The sequence below is a fragment of the Coregonus clupeaformis genome, chromosome 13, assembly GCF_020615455.1.
Source record: "Coregonus clupeaformis isolate EN_2021a chromosome 13, ASM2061545v1, whole genome shotgun sequence".
NCBI lineage: Eukaryota > Metazoa > Chordata > Actinopteri > Salmoniformes > Salmonidae > Coregonus > Coregonus clupeaformis.
The window spans coordinates 12,278,791-12,299,914 of record NC_059204.1 but is presented as its reverse complement, the minus strand read 5'-3'; the positions used below and the strand labels follow the sequence as shown (position 1 = coordinate 12,299,914).

Sequence of the window (21,124 nt, the reverse complement as noted above, 5' to 3'; positions counted from 1 at the left end):
CCAGGAAGTGACTCTAGTATTAACTGAGAGCAAACACAATATACAGTAAATGCCTGCAATGACTGAGCAGCCTCGTCTTACTGTCCAAATGACAACAAATGGCTCAAATCCTTGCATAGCCTTCAGCTTCAAGATAACCGGGTGGTGCAAGGCTTTTCAAAGTCGTAGGCCACAATTGCAAATTTGAATTTCATTCTCTTATTTTCTCACATTCTTTTTATGTCTCTATAGAAACCCCATTTACCAGTAGGTCTATGTATGCTATAGTTTCTCCGTTTCTGAAGACAGGATCCAAAAACGAGGGGTAATTTCAATTCTACCATTTATGTCGTCTGCATAAAAGGTGTATCTGAATCGATCAATTGTAGAAATACAATGCAAACTACTGTATATCGCTCATCTGTATTATTCAATGGATACGGGATTTTTGTTTTATAGCAGCTCTGGCTGTTGATCAAACTGATAGTGTTTGATCAACAGTGGTTCTTCTGAAATGCACTGTCAAAGCATCAAAGCAGGAAATACCGTTGACTATCATATGGGGTGGATGGAAGATACATTATTTGACTAGGCAGCTGAACTACATTTTCAGTTGAGGAAATGTGGGCATATTCAAATAGTTTATTAGCACTTTGCAAAGAAATCAGACCGATATAATCACGCCACAGATACTACACTGGAGTTTTATTATAAAACATGCGAATAATGTTGGAGAGGGCAAATGTTAGGGCTGTGCAAAAGTGACATACTCCTTGTTGAAAGACCTTGCAGATATCACACTATGGAATATGATAATACAGTATAGGCCATATTTTATGGACGAAGACATTAGTTGTGTCAGTTGTGTGAATTACAGATTATCAATAAGAGAGAGCACCCCCTTCGAGAGTCCCTACTTATAAAGATTACTTCTGATTTGTATGACATTTGGCGAGTATTACATTTGTCATTGGTAAGGGCACTTTGAAGTAGTATGGTGCGCTATAAAAGTTGATGTTTGACTGTGTTTTACGTTCTTCAAAATGATTCAACCCTGAGAGGGGAATAAAATGATTTAGCTCAGCGCTGAAGGACACTGTTGAGCATACAATCATGAAAGAGGTTTATGTTTTCTCATGGCATAGTACCACAACGACTCAAGTGATGAAATCAAAGGTGACACAGTATAAATCAATGAGTAACTGATACCGGAATAGATTTAGGGATTACTTCGTCTCACTTTTGTAAGCATTTCACATGAGCATAAAAAAATAAATAACATGTATTAGAGCATTACGTAATTCAAGGAATGATCAAAAACAGTAACCTATTGGGGCTGTGTGTCAAAATGAAGTTCTCATTACAGAACAGTGGCACCATCTCGTCAAGCACGTGAACAACATTTTCTGTTATTTTCTGCCCATACCATATGCACTGTGTAGGTCAACCACTGTATTGTATAATGTATTACCCTGAAATTAATTTCGTAGTTAACCCTCCCGTTGTCCTAGGGTCATAATGACCCGCCACTGTGTTGAACCAACTTTATTTAATTTTTATATTTTTGGGATCATTTGTGAGAAGGAGGCAGTGAGACTTTAAAGTATCACTGCCTCCTTCTCACAAATGATCCAAAAAATATAAAAATTAAATAAAGTTGGTTCAACACAGTGGCGGGTCATTTTGACCCTAGGACAACGGGAGGGTTAATTAATAAAATCACATTGAGATTTTTTATATTACTATTTCTGCACACTATCTCCTAGATATCTTGTGATCTATGGGCCTCTGCACTGCAGAGAACTACTATCTCAAAACTAGAGGAGTCACATAGCCTTTTACTGTAACTTTACTGTTGTTTAAGGGCTTAACATTCGGTGCAGTGGGTATTTCACCATACTGTAGTAGCCTATGTGGAAAGGTGAGTGACCCCATGGTCACCAGCTCTCTGATGACTCGCCATTTTACCCCGTAGCACCATAAAAGTTTATGGTGTAGTTATGGTAGTGCTGTACCCAAAGTGTCGTGAGAGATGGGTGGAGATGGTGACCGTGTTTATTTAAAGAGGGACAGGTTGTCACTCAGTACCTTACTCTTCCCTGCTTGCCTTGGAACTGATTTTCGCTCTCCTCTCCTCTACCCATCAACTCTCTGTACACCATGGCCTTCGCTGGAAAGTGGGAAACTGAGACCCAGGAGGGATACGATGAATTCTGCAAGCTCGCTGGTAAGGCATTTACTTAAGCTTAATAGCCTAGAACCTATAAAAACCTAACTATTTGTCTTGACATCTTGAATTCACTTGGATTATGCAATGTATTGAAAGGGATGTATTCACATTCATTGGAGATTAGCAGTATCAGTGTGGAAAAATGACAGTGCTCAAACTGTGCTCACACATATGAGAATATGATTCAAAATGGCCTCATTACCCCCAGTCTAACTATATATTTTCTTGTAATCCAAGGCATCCCTGATGACATCATTGAGAAGGGTCGCGACTACAAGCTCATTACTGAGGTGGTGCAGAATGGCAATGAGTTCTCATGGTCCCAGCTCTATCCCACCAACAAGAGCATCACCAACAAGTTTGTAATTGACCAGGAATGTGACATGGAGACCATCGGTGGGAAGAAGTTCAAGGTAGACATCTCTATGATGTGTTATACAACGTTCAGTCTAGATCAGGAATTAGGGAGTTTTGTGCCTGTGTCTGTTGTGTAAGATGCTGTAGTATTTCAGACTCAAGTCTCATATAGTCACTATAGTCATCAGTCAGGGTCAATAGCCGTAAAGATGACATTCGGACAAGAGAGACAGTTACAGTGTGTATATTGACATTCAAATTCACATAATGAAATCTGCAGCAAGTGTGTCTAATGTTTTGGAGGGTTTGAATAGCAAAGTGAAGATCATAAGGGCAGCAGGTAGCCTAGCGGTTAAGCACGTTGGGCCAGTAACCGAAAGGTCGCTGGTTCGACTCCCCGAGCCGACTAGGTGAAAAATACGTCGATGTGCCCTTGAGAAAGGCACTTGACCCTAATTGCTCCTGTAAGTCGCTCTGGATAAGAGCGTCTGCTAAACGTCAAAATAAATCTATGTCTAGGGGAACTTGGATGCATGTATTATACGACATCTAGATTAAACAAACTGAGGTTGTTGGTTGATATAAATTACAGTATGAATAAAAAGCCTTTTTGTGTCCATCCATTTCAGGCCACTGTTACAATGGAGGGGGGAAAGCTGTGCACGAAATTCCCCAAATACCACCACATAGCTGAAATCAGTGGAGGAAAGCTGATTGAGGTAAGAGTGGCACTTTGGCAGAAGATGGTGTATATTAGGAGAGAGGATAAAATATGTTTGGGCAGTTCAAGTGGTGTTTTACGTATTTTTTCCTTGTTTAGACCTCAACCGTGGGCTCAGTCGTGCTGAAAAGAACCAGCAAGAAGATCTAAAGACATTGTGACCGTGTTATTAACAACAACAACAACAACTCTAATTGAATAATGAGTCAATAAAATGAGACTGCACTGCCAACCTGCTGCTTTGTCCTATCTTATGCCACATAATGGGTGACAGGAAAACGTCACAACATTTACCCTGGGACAACCAATCTTTTTTCTTTTTTTTTTTGTCATTTAGCAGACGCTCTTATCCAGAGCGACTTAGGGTTAAGTGCCTTGCTCAAGGGCACATCGACAGATTTTTCACCTAGTCGGCTCTGGGATTAGAACCAGCGACTTTTTCGGTTACTGGCACAACGCTCTTAACCACTAAGCTACCTGCCGCCCTCAATCTATCTTTAAACAATACAAAATATACAGTAGTAGTAACTTCATACTGTTTGAAACGTGGAAATAATAGTAGTAGGAATATAGTAGTAGTAACTTCATACTGTTTGAAACATTGAAATAATAGTAGTAGGAATATAGTAGTAGTAATATACAGTAGTAGTAACTTCATACTGTTTGAAACGTTGAAATAATAGTAGTAGGAATATAGTAGTAGTAATATACAGTAGTAGTAACTTCATACTGTTTGAAACGTTGAAATAATAGTAGTAGGAATATAGTAGTAGTAACTTCATACTGTTTGAAACGTTGAAATAATAGTAGTAGGAATATAGTAGTAGTAACTTCATACTGTTTGAAACGTTGAAATAATAGTAGTAGGAATATAGTAGTAGTAATATACAGTAGTAGTAACTTCATACTGTTTGAAACGTGGAAATAATAGTCTTCATCAAGATTTGCTAGAAATATTCAAACCATATAACATCAAGATTAAGCAGTGTGTAGAACAGTATGTGGAAATGAGTTTGATTCTCATTCCACCATGATAGATGTACATTGTTGAGTTTTAGTATTAAACATTAACAAGCAATCAACAGGTTTGTGCCTCAGTATTTAGTGTGTGCAACGAGTTTGATTCTCATTCCACCATGATAGATGTACATTGTTGAGTTTTAGTATTAAACATTAACAAGCAATCAACAGGTTTGTGCCTCAGTCTTATTTAGTGTGTGCATGCATACTGAATTGATAGCCATTAAGCTAGATAGACACAATAAAACGCTGGGCTGAGAAGAGGATGTCTCGGCTGAGTGAGTGAGTGCCCCTGGGTAAGCAGAGGACTATGCTATCCAACCCTTCCCCCCTTTGTAAACAAAGCTAGCGAGAATGATCCATTACCCAACCCCCCTTGCCCACCCCAGCATCCCCACTTCCCGGGACTGGCTTCAGTACCCCCTACCGATCCGTCCAAAGAAGGAGGGTTACCTTAACCTCCCTCTCACTTTCCTATCATTAGTGATCAACTCAAATTGGAATACTTTTTTTCCTTCTCTCCCACACTTTTCAATCCTGGAAACTGTGAGGTGAATGAATACAGGATGACAAAGGATGACGTTACAAAACCTCTCAGAAAGGCTCTGAAAATTATGAGGAAAAAAAGCATCCTCTACAGCTTAAATAAAAAGCCGCCTTTATAGTAGATCAATTTGTAAGTCGCTCTGGATAAGAGCGTCTGCTAAATGACTTAAATGTTAAATCCGTCTTTCGTCGTACAGTTGACAGACAAAGTCTATGCATTGTTCCTGAATTGAATTCCTGTTGGAGTTTAACCAAAACTCCACTAAAAGACCCTTGAACTGAGTATCTCTATACACAGGACATCCTATGCATAGCTTCTACTTCCTCTTTCTGTCGTGGTTTGTATCTCAAGAGAGACTAACATGTTTTCATAATTCTTCATCTGCAATGATTCTTCACATACAGTTTCTCCTTTACACTTCATCACATTCGCCTTTTCATTGCAAGATACAAATCTCCAGTAGGCCTACAGCATCGATAGTCTCCAGTGTCTTGACTTCATTTGTTTAGTGGCAAAGGAAGGGTAAGCGTGAGGGATAGGAATCTCCTCCATTGTCTTGAGGTCTGTAGAGGCAGGGAGGGAGTATCAGGAGAGACCGGGGTGAGGTTACTGATCTAGAGGGTGGAGCTAATTGGTAGAGCCCCTTCCCCCCCCCCCCATTGAATACCTTTTCATGTGCAATGAGTTGAGACATTCATATTAAACTATTCCCCTTGGGGTATGCTAATAGACTTCACAGAGGCTTGCAATACCTCTAGCTACGCACTAGCTACGCATATTCTCAACAAAGACGAAAAACACAGGGTTTTTTATTTTATTTGCACCTTATTTGACAGAGTAAACACTGTTTTTGATTCCCTTCCCCAATGTACTTCTCCTGCACATAGCTGTAATCATTGTTCAGTTGGAGTGGATGTAGTTGGTCCACTTGGATTTCAACAGTTGAGGCTACTAGGTGGTTGCAATGTGCAACATTTTCATTTTAGGTAAAGAGATCCACTGCCTTTAAGCAGTTAAAAACACAAGTACTAAAAAACATGAGCAACAAAAAAAAAAAGACAGTGACCTTTATAACATAACAATAAGATGGCGGTGTGATTGAAAGTAGTCTTAACTAAAGTGACCAATCAACCGTTAGCCTACGTATCACACAAGATACAGTACATTGGTCTTTGATGGTGCGTTGAACTCTTCATCTATTCAAACATAAAAACACACACACAGTTAACAAAAAAACACAAGATAAAAAATAAAGTTGTATAAATGTACATACATTTGGTCTAATTAAACAAGTGGCAAATAACAAACATAGGTTGCACTATATATTGAGGTAGGTCAAAGTTAAGGTATGCAGGATAATGGTTTTGTTATCTGAGACCCAGTAAACTAGAGGCCCATGGCCCCTTCATGCCATCTGTCAACAGTAGTGGAAGCAGACAGACATTGTGGTCAGGATGTGATCAGTGGAAATTATTTCATAACTCTAGAACTACTCACCCCATCAAACCTGAGATATGGACACTGGACCCACATGTACTTGGCTAACGGTAACAGCATGTCTGGCCTGCCTGGATTTAGATGTCACTATATGACAGCGTCATTGACTCACGACACAGACGTCAAGCTCATATGTCACGTTCACATTCTAGTCGGAACTAGGAAACTGAAATGTCCCACTTGCTAACTGGTCGTAGTTATACACGTGACGCATTCAACAAGTTAGCAAGTCGGACATTTCTGAATTCCGACTAGCATGTGAATGTGGCAATATATCCCATGTAAGCATCAAAGAAAAAAGTTGATGCCATTGTTAAGCCTGAGTCATAAACTCTGTTATTTTACTTCTGTTCTTCAATGTATGAGATATTCCTACTGACATTTAGTGGGTTGTATCCAAGGTAACCAATAATCACAAAACAGCTTAAAGTCAACTATCATTTTGCTAATTTTATAGGATATATCATGTTTGGTGGCACTCTATCCATCTGACCCAGCAAGGTCAATTTTACAGCAGGTTTGTTGCCGTAAAACGACACACCCCTGGAGAGTGACTGAGGTAGGACATCAGTAGTTGTATGTGCAAATCAAATCAAACGTTTATTGGTCACATACACAGATTTGTAGTTGTTATCGCAGGTGTAACGAAATACTTGTGTTTCTAGCTCCAACAGTACAGTAATACACACCAATAAGATGGATGTCAGAGGTACTGAACCACAAGATATCACGTGTAGCAACCTTCTCATGGCGTCATTAACTGCTCAGGGTCTTTGTGGCAATGAGAGCAACAGTAGCTGTTTCAGTGAGGGTTGTGTGACTTTCATTGGGTTTCAATCAAAGACACACATATTAAATGGTACCAGTCAGGAGAATTTACATGACAACTGAGGAGAAAGCGTGGCTTTGCCCCCCCCCTGGAGACTAGCTAGTAAAGTATCACTTCCTCCCCTGTGGTTTGATGTGCTGAGAGGACAGATGTGTCTGTTCCCCTGGATACCATGGTTCCATGCCTGCAGTGGCACCAGAACAGCAAAACAAGATGGAGTCTACCCTACACCAGCCAAGGGCAAAGAATAGATCAGAAATCTCAGTGAGACATCTCTCCTACATTACATTTTACATTACGCACGTCTTTAACCAGTAGAAGTTAAAAACAACATAAAAAAAGGAATTAATTGACACAGCTGTTAAATAAAGCTTTTTTTTTTTCAAGTAATCCATCAAACACCCTGATATATTGTATTGTTCATGTAAACCAATGGTTCTCAAACCTCTCCTCAGGAACCCCCCAGCTGTTCCATGTATTTGATTTATTCCAGATAATCATCAAGCCCTCGAATAGGTGAATCAGGTGAGTTAGTTCAGAGTTACAACAAAATGGTGAAATGTCTGGGGGTCCCTGATGAGAAGTTTGACAACCACTGATCTAAACAATACCAAGGACAGACCACTTTCATGATCATAAAGCCATCATTTTGTTTTAAGGCAGCAGCATTGAAAGATACCAGTATAAAAAAACAGCTGTCCCACATTGAGAGAAATGGTGTGGAAGCAACCACCGTTGATAGCAGAATCACAGTGGCCAAACCAGCCTCACAGCCTCATAGATCAAGCAGTCATGTGAACAGTACATACTGTATGTAAACACCTCATCACAAATATTGTGTCATTTCAAATAGTTAGGACCTTTGTTAGGTCAATACCTCAGCAATATCTGCGTTGACGTTGCTTCTTCCTTTTGGTTTCCTTCGACCTTGGTGGATGAGGTCAGGACGGGTGGAGAAGGACAGGGAGTCAGGACAGGTGGAGGACACTGACTGGCCCAGGTTCAGTTTGTCCTCCCTCTCCTGGCGTCACCTGTCGAAGCAGCCTGCTGTGAAGGTGTGATGGGAGCCCAGGTAGCCTCCCCCGTAGGACAGGCCGAGACAGTGACGGGGCTCTGCAGCAAGGGCCACTTGCATGGAGATGGGTCCCTGGAGGGGCAGGGAGGAGCTCAGTCCTGAGGTCAGGCTGGGGAAGGAGGGGAAGGCTCCCTGAGAAACCGAGCCTGAAAGGAGCCCTGTGTGGTGGGACTGGAGGTAGTCCCGAGACCCAACAGGGCCCAGAGCCTGGGACTCGCCTAGCATGTGCAGATGGGAAACGGAAGTGGAGTGCTGGGTGAGGTGCTGCTGGTAGACGCCTGTCTGGAAGAGCAGCTGCTGGGATCCAGAAGAGGGTTGTATCAGGGTGGAGCAGGAGACTGTGGAGGGTGAGGGATGGGCCTGGGGTTGGAGAGGGCTCTGGCCAGACGGAGAGTTGGACTTGGATTTGTTGGCCTGTTTCACATCGTTGTCATGGGCACTAGAGAGAGGAAAACAGTGCAAATCATTACTTGACGACCTTTAGCTGATGGACATAAACATCAATATACTAAGGGTCAATGGTATTGACAGTATGAAAAAGCTGAAGAACATTGACCCACCACAACATGAGAAAAATGAAGGAAAAGTGCATACATGGGAAGAACACAACAAACAGGAAAACTGCTCACTTTAGAAATGGCAGACGATAAAGGACGTTTAGGCAGATGGCAGTCGGCATGGTTCGTGGTCAGATTAATGTGTGTGTACAGCACGTTATGTAAAGCAGCAGTACAGTCTTACAGCAGCATCAGCTTCATGCACTGGGTGAGGTGGTCCCAGGAGTATCCGGTGAGCAGGTGGAGGACGGTGGTCCAGCTGGGGGTGATCTGGAGACAGATGCGGGACGCCGCGATGCAGGCTGCTGCCACCTGGGACGGCCGGAAGCCCAGGAAGGCATGGTCTGGGACACATAGACACAGACAGAGACAGAGACACACACAGACCATCAGTATCAGTCACATATACTCAACAACGAATGGCCCCACTAAAGAGAAAATCTGTCTTGCCCCATTAAGACCACACACTGCTGTCACTCTGTCACTCACTATAGACTTCCACTCCTAATCTCATCCTCACCTTGCAGTGAGACTTCTAGGAAGTAGTGTGTGTATTTGTCCATGAAGGCTTTGGTCTTGTTGAGGGAGGAGAGAGGCCAGCCGTTGTGCAGGTCTCCGTCCTGTACAGCAGCATGGAGGTAGTAGTCTATGAAGTGGGCCGGCGTGGGCATGCACAGGTTCCAGCCAAACGTCTCTAAGAGGAGGAGCTCCATCTTGACCAGGTCCTTCTTGCCCAGGGACAGGTTCAGACTGCACATGAAGCCCAGAGAGTTGAGCTGCTCCAGCTTCGGCACACGGTCCTCCTTCTCCTCAAACTTACCTGGAGGGGAAACAGTGTTATGGCAAGTGATAGAACAGATGTCGTGGGTGGTGTGAGAAAATACTGAGTGTGCTCAAGAGAATGCTTATAGATGTACAATTCCTAACATAATACAACCAATTCTATCCACTATTTCTAATTTCCTTGAAAGATATGCAACATTCACCGAAAGGCCAAACAGTACCTATGTTCTTTATTTATATTTTTACAAGAGGGATCTTTCGAACGCTTTTCCGTTTGCAACATCATCCCCACAGCCCTTGCTCTCTCAGGGAGGTGCAGGGATAATCATTGTTCCACAACAGAAATCAGAAACAGCCCTAAACAATGAGACATCTCAATCTAAAACACGAATGTTGTTGTCACTGTCCCTGCAACACTGTCCAAGGCAACTGTTCGCTGTTAGTCATAACGCCTACATCCTGATTCTCAGTCTATTCTCTAGAAGTCACCATTGTGATTCTTCTCTTGAACAACTTTAATTACTATGCAGGCCAGGGTTGTGGGTAACGCAGGCCTTCTGGTTTTTACACGTGATAAGTTCCCTTGCTGACTGACAGAGGTCTAGGGGGCCGGAGTGGGAGGGCCTCATACACACAGCTCACACTAAACACAATGCCTCAGACTAACCACACAGCTACAGACTTCTCCACTATCCCCACTTTCCTTTTCACATCAATTATGATTCAAAAACATAAAGCATGTGTAGTGGAAAACATTTAAATGCAGCTTTCTGTACAATAGCCGGGGCAAACAACCAAAATCTGCCCTTGTAAAGGAAGGATATTATAACTGAAGTACTCGTCACTACGTGTTCTAGGGGTAGTCTTTCTACTGCTCCATCTTTACCGGCTCTACTGTTAGTTGCTGTTTGCTTACTGGCTAGGAGGAGACAGGAGAGGGCAATGACGTAGAGCTGGCGGACTGCCACATCGTAGTTGTCCATAAACAGGTCCAGGAGGTAGACGGCCAGATGGCGAGCCGCCGGGCAAAGCTGGTAGCGGTTACTGAGGACAGCCAGCAGGTCCGAAAAATACCGTCGCATCCCGATCTGAGGGGAGTGGGCCTTGTAGGTGGGCAACTTCAGCTCCTAAGCAGAGGAAACAAGACAAATGAAAGGGACTAAAAACATTACAGACTGCACAGTTGAATTGAGTATACAGAAAACAAACAGCACTGTGTCAGGAGGCTTGGAAGCTTCTAGCTCTCACAGTCTCACATCAGCATTAGACGTTCATCCATGTTTCTCAAACGTCAAATTTCTAAGTGTTTAAGGTTAAGTTTAGGCATTAACTCCGAATTGTTAAGGTTAGGGTTATGTTTAAGCATCAACTCCATATTCGTAAGGTTAGGCATTAACTCTGAATGGTTAAGGTTTGGGATAGGCTTAAAACAAAAATATCAAAAAACAACTTTCTATCGCTGGATTCAAAGGAAGATGCTTACGCCATCCGTCATCCCCTTCCACAAAGCCCTAGCAAAACTGAAACCTACTTGAAGGTAACAGCACTCACTGTTGCCCCTAGTGGCCGGTTTCCACGTCATCTCCCGATGTCCTCAGACATGGATGGACGTCGAATACTGACTTGTATCACGGGTGACCTGGCTGATGGAAGAGCATGTGCCAAGGCTCCACTTTAAAAATGTGAAGAAATGCCAAGAAATTGCAGCCCATTCTGGACCATGGGCCTAAAAGATTATTAAATATATTATGAGTTAGTTTGATATTTTTTTGGAACTAAGAGATTTGTTTTTTCCCAATGCCCTCCAGACCCGTCGCTAAATTGTTAGCGTTAATGTTGGAGGGAAATTAAATATTAAAATAACCCACTACCCTTTATTAAATATGTTATGGATCATTTATAAATATGCATCCCACAGACATCCATGTGAACAACCGCTCCTATTTCAGACCTGGAAACATAGACATAAATATCTCTATTTAATGCTGTGTCTGGCAAGGTCACTGTTGCTAGGCAAAGGAAGACACAGAGGATCCAAATGCAACTCTTTCATATATCTTCCATCTACAGTACCAGTCAAAGGTTTTAGAACACCTACTCATTCAAGGGTTTTTCTTTATTTTTACTATTTTCTACATTGTAGAATAATAGTGAAGACATTAAAACTATGAAATCATGTAGTAACCAAAAAGTGTTAAACAAATCAAAATATATTTTGTATTTGAGATTATTCAAATAGTCACCCTTTGCCTTGATGACAGCTTTGCACACTCTTGGCATTCTCTCAACCAGCTTCATGAGGTAGTCACCTGGAATGCATTTCAATTAACAGGTGTGCCTTCTTAAAAGTTAATTTGTGCAATTTCTTTCCTTCTTAATGCGTTTGAGCCAATCAGTTGTGTTGTGACAAGGTGGGGGGGGGGTATACAGAAGATAGCCCTATTTGGTAAAATACCATATCCATATTATGGCAAGAACAGCTCAAATAAGCAAAGAGAAATGACAGCCCATCATTACTTTAAGACATGAAGGTCAGTCAATACGGAAAATGTCAAGAACTTTGAAGGTTTCGTCAAGTGCAGTCGCTAAAACCATCAAGCGCTATGATGAAACTGGCTCTCATGAGGACCGCCACAGGAATGGAAGACCCAGAGTGACCTCTGCTGCAGAGGATAAATTAATTAGAGTTACCAGCCTCATAAATTGCAGCCCAAATAAATGCTTCACAGAGTTCAAGTCACAGACACATCTCAACATCACCTGTTCAGAGGGGACTGTGTGACTCAGGCCTTACTAAAGGACACCAATAAGAAGAAGAGTGGTCCTCTGTAGCTCAGCTGGTAGAGCATGGCGCTTGTAACGCCAAGGTAGTGGGTTCGATCCCCGGGACCACCCATACACAAAAAGAATTATGCACGCATGACTGTAAGTTGCTTTGGATAAAAGCGTCTGCTAAATGGCATATTATTATTATTATTATAAGAGACCTGCTTGGGCCAAGAAACACGAGCAATGGACATTAGACCGGTGGATATTTGTCCTTTGGTCTGCAGTCCAAATTTGAGATTTTTGGTTCCAACGCCGTGTCTTTGTGAGACGCGGTGTGGGTGAACAGATGATCTCCACATGTGTATTTCCCACCGTAAAGCGTGGAGGAGGTGGTGTTATGGTGTGGGGGTGCTTTGCTGGTGACACTGTCTGTGATTTATTTAGAATTCAAGGCACACTTAACCAGCATGGCTACCACAGCATTCTGCAGCGATACGCCATCCCATCTGGTTTGGGCTTAGTGGGACTATCATTTGTTTTTCAACAGGACAATGACCCAACACACCTCCAGGCTGTGTAAGGGCTATTTTACCAAGAAGGAGAGCGATGGAGTGCTGCATGAGATGACCTGGCCTCCACAATCACCCGACCTCAACCAAATTGAGATGATTTGGGATGAGTCGGACCGCAGAGTGAAAGAAAAGCAGCCAACAAGTGCTCAGCATATGTGGGAACTCCTTCAAGACTGTTGGAAAAAACATTCCAGGTGAAGCTGGTTGAGAGAATGCAATGGACATTAGACATATGTGTTATTTCATAGTTTTGAAGAATCTCAAATATAAAATATATTTTGACTTGTTTAACACTTTTTTGGTTACTACATGATTCCATATGTCTTATTTCATAGTTTTGATGTCTTCACTATTATTCTACAATGTAGAAAATAGTACAAATAAAGAATAACCCTTGAATGAGTAGGTGTGTCCAAACTTTTGACTGGTACTGTATACATAGCTCATATTCAAGGAGTCTACTGTGAGTCTCCCATGGTTGTGCAAGCCCAGCCAGCCAGGCCATCTGGCTCCCTGTGGGTGAGGGGCTTGGGCCTGACCCTCTGAACACAGCCTTTTGTGGAGCACGGCTTTAATTTAGGGAACTCTACAGCTGCTTCTTGATCAGCTGAAGGCATGGTCTTGGTATTCTGCAACACGCCGTTCCAATTGGGTCAACATTCTCCTGTCTTCTAGGGTTGGGCGATATTTGCGGAGACCTCTTCTATGATATACTACTCCAAATATCGAGATATCCAATATAATCGTTTTGCACCATTAATGACTAGATAATTCTAGACTGGGCAATTTTTGTCATCTTATTTACAATATTATAGTCACATTCTCATTAAATAATCTTAGTATGTAATATTAGTTCTGATATTTCTTAATTTCGATTTTTTGGGATTTGTGCATACTGTTTTGAATTGTTAGGTATTACTGCACTGTTGGAGCTAGAAACATAAGCATTTCGCTGCACCTTCGATAATATATGTTTACGCGACCAATACAATGGTCCAAAAGGCTTCTTAACAGCTTCTACCCCCAAGCCATAAGACTCCTGAACAGCTAATCATGGCTACCCAGACTATTTGCATTGTTCGCCCCACCCCACCCCCTCTGTTACGCTCCTGCTACTCTGTTTATTATCTATGCATAGTCACTTTAACTCTACCCACATGTACATATTACCTAAATTACCTCGATTAACCGGTGCACCCGGACATTGACTCTGTACCGGTACCCCCTGTATATAGCCTCGCTAATGTTATTTTACTACTGCTCTTTAATTATTTGCTATTTTTAACTTATCTATTTTTTTCTTAAAACTGCATTGTTGGTTAAGGGCTTGTAAGTAAGCATTTCACTCTAAGGTCTACACCTGTTGTATTCGGCTCATGTGGCAAATAAAATTTGATTTGTATGCCGAAGAAATAAGGCTTAGTTAATACATTTAGACTTCTTTTTCAACATATCCTAACTGATAAAACTGCACCGTTTTTATTTATTTAAACCAACCCCTCTGAATCAGAGAGGTGCGGGGGGCTGCCTCATATATAGTCTTGCACTTCACAATATATATCGTCAATGTCAAATATTACGATATTGGATAATATATCGGCACAATCCTATTCCGCAACACGCAGTTCAAATTCGGTCAACATTCTCCTGTGCAGGATTCTCAGTATTTAATTTTCTCCGGGAGGAATTTCTCTAGGGCAGTGGGTGACATGTCTGAAAGATTCTGAAGGGTTTGATAACATCACACTTACAGGAAATTCTTGTCAAATTGTGAAATGGAATATATTAATGAATTGGTAATTCAAAATCGCTAATATTATTGTTCCACTTTCAATTGTTTTACTTCAACCTTGTGAACTGCATTATTGTGAAAATGCAATAAGCAGAGTGGCAATAAACTAAGCATACAACCTGGCAGAAGAAAACTGTTAGTCTGTCTTTATACAGAGAAGCGCTATTAATACATTCAACAGCCTTTGGTGAGCAGAGAGGCCTCCATAGCAACGGTCTGTGGGAAATAATGGTTTGAGCCCTTTATCATAGTCACCCTGGAGATGCATCAAAGCCCTCGTCAAAAACCATCCTTGTGAAAAGTACCTGGTTTAGCTCTAATGTATCCATTTGCTGAAATATTTATTCCATGAAGCAAATAGGTTTTGCCTGTCAAATTCTATATCTGAATAGCTGCTGATGAAATCAGATCTCTCCAGTAGTTGCCAGCTTGTAAATGGTTTCAAACTAGGACAAGGGTGGTGCAAGTGTAAACTTCAAAGTTCTGGAGATTGCATTCCTTCACGATGACCAAGTAATGTCAGCATAAAGTCGCGCATCACTTCAGCCCCATTATCTTTCGTTGCACTTCAGCCCCATTATCTAGCTACTGGGTAACAGGCAGGACAAGAGGGACTTCAGATCTAACCAGGGGCGCAACTTTGGTTTTAGAAGTGGGGGGGACATTATTATTTTTTAATCCAGACGGATAAACACTCCAAACAGCCTACCTGATGCTCGGAGGAGTAAGCATGGTCCTAAAGCACACCGTTGCCTCATTTTGTATCACATTCCAATGATAAAACTGGGTGTGGGGGAGGCAAATATGCCCCCGTCCCCAGTGAAAGTTGCACCCCTGGATCTAACAACTGAGTCTTTGGCAAGAGCGCAATATCCTAAAATCAAACGCTCCACATACAGCCAAAAAGCTTCCACTTAGCAGCTCCTACAGGAAGTGGGCATGATATACAGCCGGGCCATAAACAGGAGACAAACATATACAGCCAGACAGAGCCAACAGGCTGAGTAGAGTCGTCAGGTCCTCCGTGCTCTCTAATCCAGTCAACACAGACCATTACAGTCTGCCCTGAACGAACCTCCTCCACCCATTAACCCACTTCACAGATCTTCTCTCGGCTCAGCTGGCTGCATCAGCTCATTTGCCCAGCATTTGCACACAATAGCGCGGCCAATTTGACTAATTACAATTTAAGATGACCGATCAATACGTCTCTATTTGAAGCCTTCTTTGGGTTTATTATTGTTCGCAAACATTAATTGTCAATCCCTGATGGATGGTGGAAATCCTGAACTACAAAATATAATGGGTCAGATAAGTGCATCTATATGTCTTATTGAAATACATAAGATGGCTGCGTTTAGACAGCCACCACAAATCTGATATTTTTTTCAGATCTGAAAAATATCTGATGTGAAAAGATCTGGGCTGCCTGTCTAAATGCAGCCAATTGTTACCCTGGCTGTGGCAGAGGTTCTGCTAACCAGACAGGGAAACCACCTCAAGCGTTATTGTTTAAGCCCAAGCCTCAGGGGGGACATTTCACACCTCAGCATCAAAGACAGTAAGTAGAACAGGAATAGATGAACTCACTACTGTCAAATAAAATACACACACGTCATTTACTGATGGTATTTGTGTAATTCAACTAAGCACCTTGTTTGTTGTGGATAAAAACGATTAGGCTGCAAGAGACATCAGAGAATCAGAATGAGACGTTCACCTTTATTCGTAGAGACTGGTGGATGTCTGCAGCGAGCTGGCTCGTCCACCACTGCCTCTCCTGCTCCATCTTGCCAGTGGTGAGTTGTGCCCACTGTCCACCCTGAGTAAAACATCAAAACAGTGCCAAGAAACACATTAGATCCCCGTCTGATCTACATCAATGATATCATCTCATTCATCAAGGCAAACTTTGGGAAACTGACAGGTTTAACTTGAACTGCTGTATGATTTAACGTGTTGCAGCAAAATAATGCACTTAAACTGACTTCTCAGATTTTGTTCAGTTTAAGTAGGGTCGCCAGCCTAGTGTGCCCTAGTATGTGAGCACTCATTGAGTTCAGATACCAGATGCTATAGCGTATTGCTTATTGTACAACAGTTTTCATTACACTTTGGTCATTCAATAAATATGTAGGCTAGCCTACAACCCAGAAATGTAATTTAAAAAGCGAGCACCTCACATTCGCCATCTGTATTGCACAAGGCATGCTCATGTTCGGATAGATTGTTTATATTCGTGCACATAAATTGCTACTAATCTACCACGCGTGGCAATTCACCTCGCCGCACTAGAAAGTTATGGTGACCAATCGGATATTTCTGAGAATTATTCTACACATGAATGTACAACAGTATATACTGGAAAGAGGTTGGAATGGGTGACAACGTGCAAAGCTATTCACATGCTGGACTTGTAGGCTAGTATCCACTAAAACGTTACCTTTCAACCTGCTTTTACCACTGCAACACTCCCGAAGTCCCGACCCCTTTGTTTCAGACCAGCAGCATTCTGAGATTAAAATCTTCGCCGACAGTTTCCCTACACCTTTAAACACCTCCAACAACAGAAAAATAACAGAAAAATAATCAACTCCAAGTCTAATCGTCACAGATCCATGAACTCAAAGCCAAAGACTGGTATGTTGAGTTAGTTTTTTCTTCTCTCGACGCCCCTCTTTCACCCCGGTTCCCGTCACCTCAATGGAACCTGGTCAGAAAACCACACGCTGTTCCCCCTGTTGGTACCGTGGAGGAAAACTTGAATGGGGAGGGTTTTGCATGTAAAGACAGCGCCCCCAGACAGCATTCAACTAAAATCAACTTCTGGTGGATATTCTATGTAACATCTATATTATACTTGTACATTATTACAGGATTTGAACTTCGTGTTTAATATTCCGGGAAGATCAGGGCAGGCCTGTTTGAAATTACAGCATTAAGGCTATTGTTTTTGAATGATGCATGATGGTGGTGCAGGTCCTATAGTCCTTCTGGACAAACTCATAATAATAATACTTTAAAATAATAATCTATAGCCTATATTTTGTGAACTAGAGAAATTACACCAAAACCATGTGTCAGTACAATCAGATCCACCATGTAGAACAATGGCATTGACCACAGTGTGATCCTTATGCAATCTCTCTGTTTGACCAACAGGTGGCAAGTGAACTCAAGTGCTAGATGTTTGCCATTTATCAATTTTCGTCAGCCTGGACCATAGAGAACGATAGAGGCCTCTAGTGGCCAAAAGGTCTTATTAGCATGGGCAGCGCCGTTGACGGCTTCCACCATTTTAATGTAGTCCAACTTCATTGGCTGATTCCTCCTGGTGACCCTGTTGGAGTCATGTCCAACCGGGTCATCAGGAGGGATCAGCCAATCGTGAAGAAGAAAATTGAGTACTTTAAAATGGAGATAGCCTCAATGATATTTTCAACCTCTCCCTGACCCAGTCTGTAATACCTACACGTTTCAAGCAAACGACCATAGTCCTGGTGCCCAAAAACGCCAAGGTAACCTGTTTAAATGACTATCGCCCTGTAGCTCTCACATCTGTAGCTCTCACATCTGTAGCCATGAAATGTTTTGAAAGGCTGGTCATGGCTCACATCAACACCATCATCCCAGACACCCTGGACCCACTCCAATTCGCATACCGCCCCAACAGATGATGCAATCTCTATTGCACTCCACACTGCCCGTTCCCACTTAGACAAGAGGAACACCAATGTGAGCATGCTGTTCATCGACTACAGCTCAGCGTTCGACACCATAGTTCCCTCCAAGCTCATCACTAAGCTAAGGACCCTGGGACTGAACACCTCCCTCTGCAACTGGATCCTGGACTTCCTGACGGGCCGCCCCCAGGTGGTGAGGGTAGGCAACAACACTTCCACCACGCTGATCCTCAACACTGGGGCCCCTCAGGGGTGCGTGCTCAGTCCCCTCCTGTACTCCCTGTTCACCCACGACTGTGTGGCCGCGCACGTCTCCAACACCATCATTAAGTTTGCAGACTACACAACGGTGGAAGGCCTGATCACAGACGATGATGAGACAGCCTATTAGGAGGAGGTCAGGGACCTGGCAGTGTGGTGCCAGGACAAAAACCTCTCCCTCAACGTCAGCAAGACAAAGGAGCTGATCGCAGACTACAGGAAACGGATGGCCGAGCGAGTCCGCCCCCATTCACATCAACAGGGCTGTAGTGGAGCAGGACATCACTAAGGATTTATCATGGTCCACACACACCAACACAGTCGTGAAGAGGGTACGACAAGGCCTCTTCCCCCTTAGGAGGCTGAAAAGATTTGGCATCAGATCGTCTAAAAGTTCTACAGCTGCACCACTGAGAGCATCTTGACTGGCTGCATCACCGCCTGGTATGGCAACTGTTCGGCATCCGACCGCAAGGCGCTACAGAGGGTAGTGCGTAAGGCCCAGTACATCATTGGGGATAAGCTCCCTGCCATCCAGGACCTCTATACCAGGCGGTGTCAGAGGAAAACCCAAGTCATAGACTGTTCTCTCTGCTGCCGCATGGCAAGCGGTACCGATGCACCAAGTCTGGAACCAATAGGACCCTGAACAGCTTCTACACCCAAGCCATAAGACTAGTTATATGTGCATATCTACCTCAATTACCTCGTACTCCTGCACATCGACTCAGTACTGGTACCCAGTGTATATAGCTAAGTTATCATTACTCATTGTGTATTTATTATTACATGTTTTACTTTTCTATTATTTCTCTATTTTCTTTCTCTCTGCATTGTTGGGAAGGGCCCGCAAGTAAGCATTTCACTGTTGTTTACGAATGTGACAAATAACATTTGATTCCATTTTTTTTATTTGATTTGAATGGCGCTGCCCATGCTGTCACAGACGCTATAATGGCACAGATACAAAGATGAGTCCTCTGTCTATCTCTATGGCCTGGACATACTATACACTATACATACATAGAGACACTTTCATGCTATTGCTGAGTGAGTGGTCATATGTGTGTTTGTATGTGTGTTTGTTTTCTATGATTGCACAGTTGAATTATGTCTGCTGCCATTTAAGCCTAAACATTTATGATCTGTAGGGTTATGTTTCTTGCATTTTCCATTTGCTCAGGTTGGCATAATGTGATGCAATTTGTTCTCGTTTTATTTGTTTAGAAGAGTCAAAGAACGAAAAGAAAAGAAAAGAAAGAAAGCAAACTAATAAAGGAGTGAAGAATGGAATAAAGAGCCTGTGCTTCACTACAGGGCCAGACTCCTACAGTCACCCCAGACAGGGTAGAGCCTTACTACAGGGCCAGTCCCCTACAGTCACCCCCAGACAGGGTAGAGCCTCACTACAGGGCCAGACTCCTACAGTCACCCCAGACAGGGTAGAGCCTTACTACAGGGCCAGTCCCCTACAGTCACCCCCAGACAGGGTAGAGCCTTACTACAGGAGGTTGGTGGCATCTTAATTGGGGAGAACGGACTCGTGGTAATGGCTGGAGCGGAATCAGTGGAATGGTATCGAATACGTCAAACACATGGTTTCAATGTGTTTGATGCCATTCCATTTGCTCCGTTCCAGCCATTATTATGAGCCGTCCTCCCCTCAGCAGCCTCCACTGAGCCTTACACAAACACACAAGTTAGCACCGGAGTGTTACAGTTGATCCTTGTTGATCTGCAGGGACTGGGGCTATGCACACCACAGACATCTGGCAGAGTGGGCCTTTAGCACACAAAGCTATACCAGATAGCTTGTTAAAATGCACTGTATTCCATACCACTAAAATTGTTTGGAGCTGCCATGGGGTGGTAAATTTGACCGAATGTCCATTTCCTGTCCTCTTGGTATGGTAGTGTCCCAGCAGGGAAGTTTGGCACAGCACCATGACACATTTATCACAGGGGGATTTCTCAACTGCTGAATCATGATCTCACAGCAGCGCTGTTACAACTGTGTCAATAAGACAAAACTTTCAAAAATGGTGTGAGCTTCATTCTAAAAGAATGAACACTTATACTCTAGCTGTCAAAGTTAATGTATGTATTAGGTGCCCACTATGTGCTCTTCTGTATAAATTAACTATTACAGAAACTAAAATCAACGTTTTATGGAACATTTTAGGTTCCTCCCATTAGCACTACATACAGTATCCCCACCATCAAATGACCATTCAACCATTCCATTCAGAGGAGCCATTTAGTGGCCACAGCCCTATCTCCCCGATGATAGTGTTATGGGGCTGCAGCGGCTATATTTAGCCAGCCCTGTGACTGTGAGTAAACTGGCCATGCTAGGTGGATTCCAGTGGCATGCTCAGCTCCAGCACAACCCATCCAGCACCTGCTGCTAGAGCTTACTGCCAGGCCGTCGTCTCAGCTCCCGCTGGGCCAG

The 21,124-nt window shown here is 42.8% G+C and overlaps 2 protein-coding genes across 2 annotated transcripts; one reads left to right on the top strand and one right to left on the bottom strand.

Moving 5' to 3' along the window:
* The first annotated feature begins 2,056 nt into the window (after positions 1 to 2,056).
* LOC121580146 (gastrotropin) lies at positions 2,057 to 3,519 on the top strand. The gene is made up of 4 exons (XM_041895203.2): positions 2,057 to 2,206; positions 2,447 to 2,622; positions 3,196 to 3,285; positions 3,387 to 3,519. The coding sequence occupies exons 1-4, from the start codon at positions 2,140 to 2,142 to the stop codon at positions 3,435 to 3,437; spliced, it is 384 nt and encodes a 127-aa protein (XP_041751137.1). The 5' UTR covers positions 2,057 to 2,139; the 3' UTR covers positions 3,438 to 3,519.
* A 2,135-nt stretch (positions 3,520 to 5,654) lies between these two features.
* LOC121579160 (cyclin-J) lies at positions 5,655 to 17,992 on the bottom strand. Its single transcript, XM_041893500.2, has 6 exons — positions 17,172 to 17,992; positions 16,449 to 16,550; positions 10,512 to 10,722; positions 9,333 to 9,632; positions 8,997 to 9,156; positions 5,655 to 8,694 (listed from the first exon to the last, which is right to left on the bottom strand). The coding sequence occupies exons 2-6, from the start codon at positions 16,515 to 16,517 to the stop codon at positions 8,208 to 8,210; spliced, it is 1,227 nt and encodes a 408-aa protein (XP_041749434.1). The 5' UTR covers positions 16,518 to 16,550; positions 17,172 to 17,992; the 3' UTR covers positions 5,655 to 8,207.
* Between the last annotated feature and the right edge of the window lie 3,132 nt (positions 17,993 to 21,124).

Bases quoted from the DNA above. Each gene is read 5' to 3' on its own strand.
- LOC121579160 (XM_041893500.2), bottom strand. From the start codon at position 16,517: ATGGAGCAGGAGAGGCAGTGGTGGACGAGCCAGCTCGCTGCAGACATC. The intron at 9,633-10,511 runs GTAAGCAAACAG...TTTCCCCTCCAG, and splicing joins CTCCTGTCTCCTCCTAGCCA to GTAAGTTTGAGGAGAAGGAG. The intron at 9,157-9,332 runs GTGAGGATGAGA...TATGTGTCCCAG, and splicing joins CCTAGAAGTCTCACTGCAAG to ACCATGCCTTCCTGGGCTTC.
- LOC121580146 (XM_041895203.2), top strand. From the start codon at position 2,140: ATGGCCTTCGCTGGAAAGTGGGAAACTGAGACCCAGGAGGGATACGAT. The intron at 2,207-2,446 runs GTAAGGCATTTA...TTGTAATCCAAG, and splicing joins TGAATTCTGCAAGCTCGCTG to GCATCCCTGATGACATCATT. The intron at 3,286-3,386 runs GTAAGAGTGGCA...TTCCTTGTTTAG, and splicing joins GTGGAGGAAAGCTGATTGAG to ACCTCAACCGTGGGCTCAGT.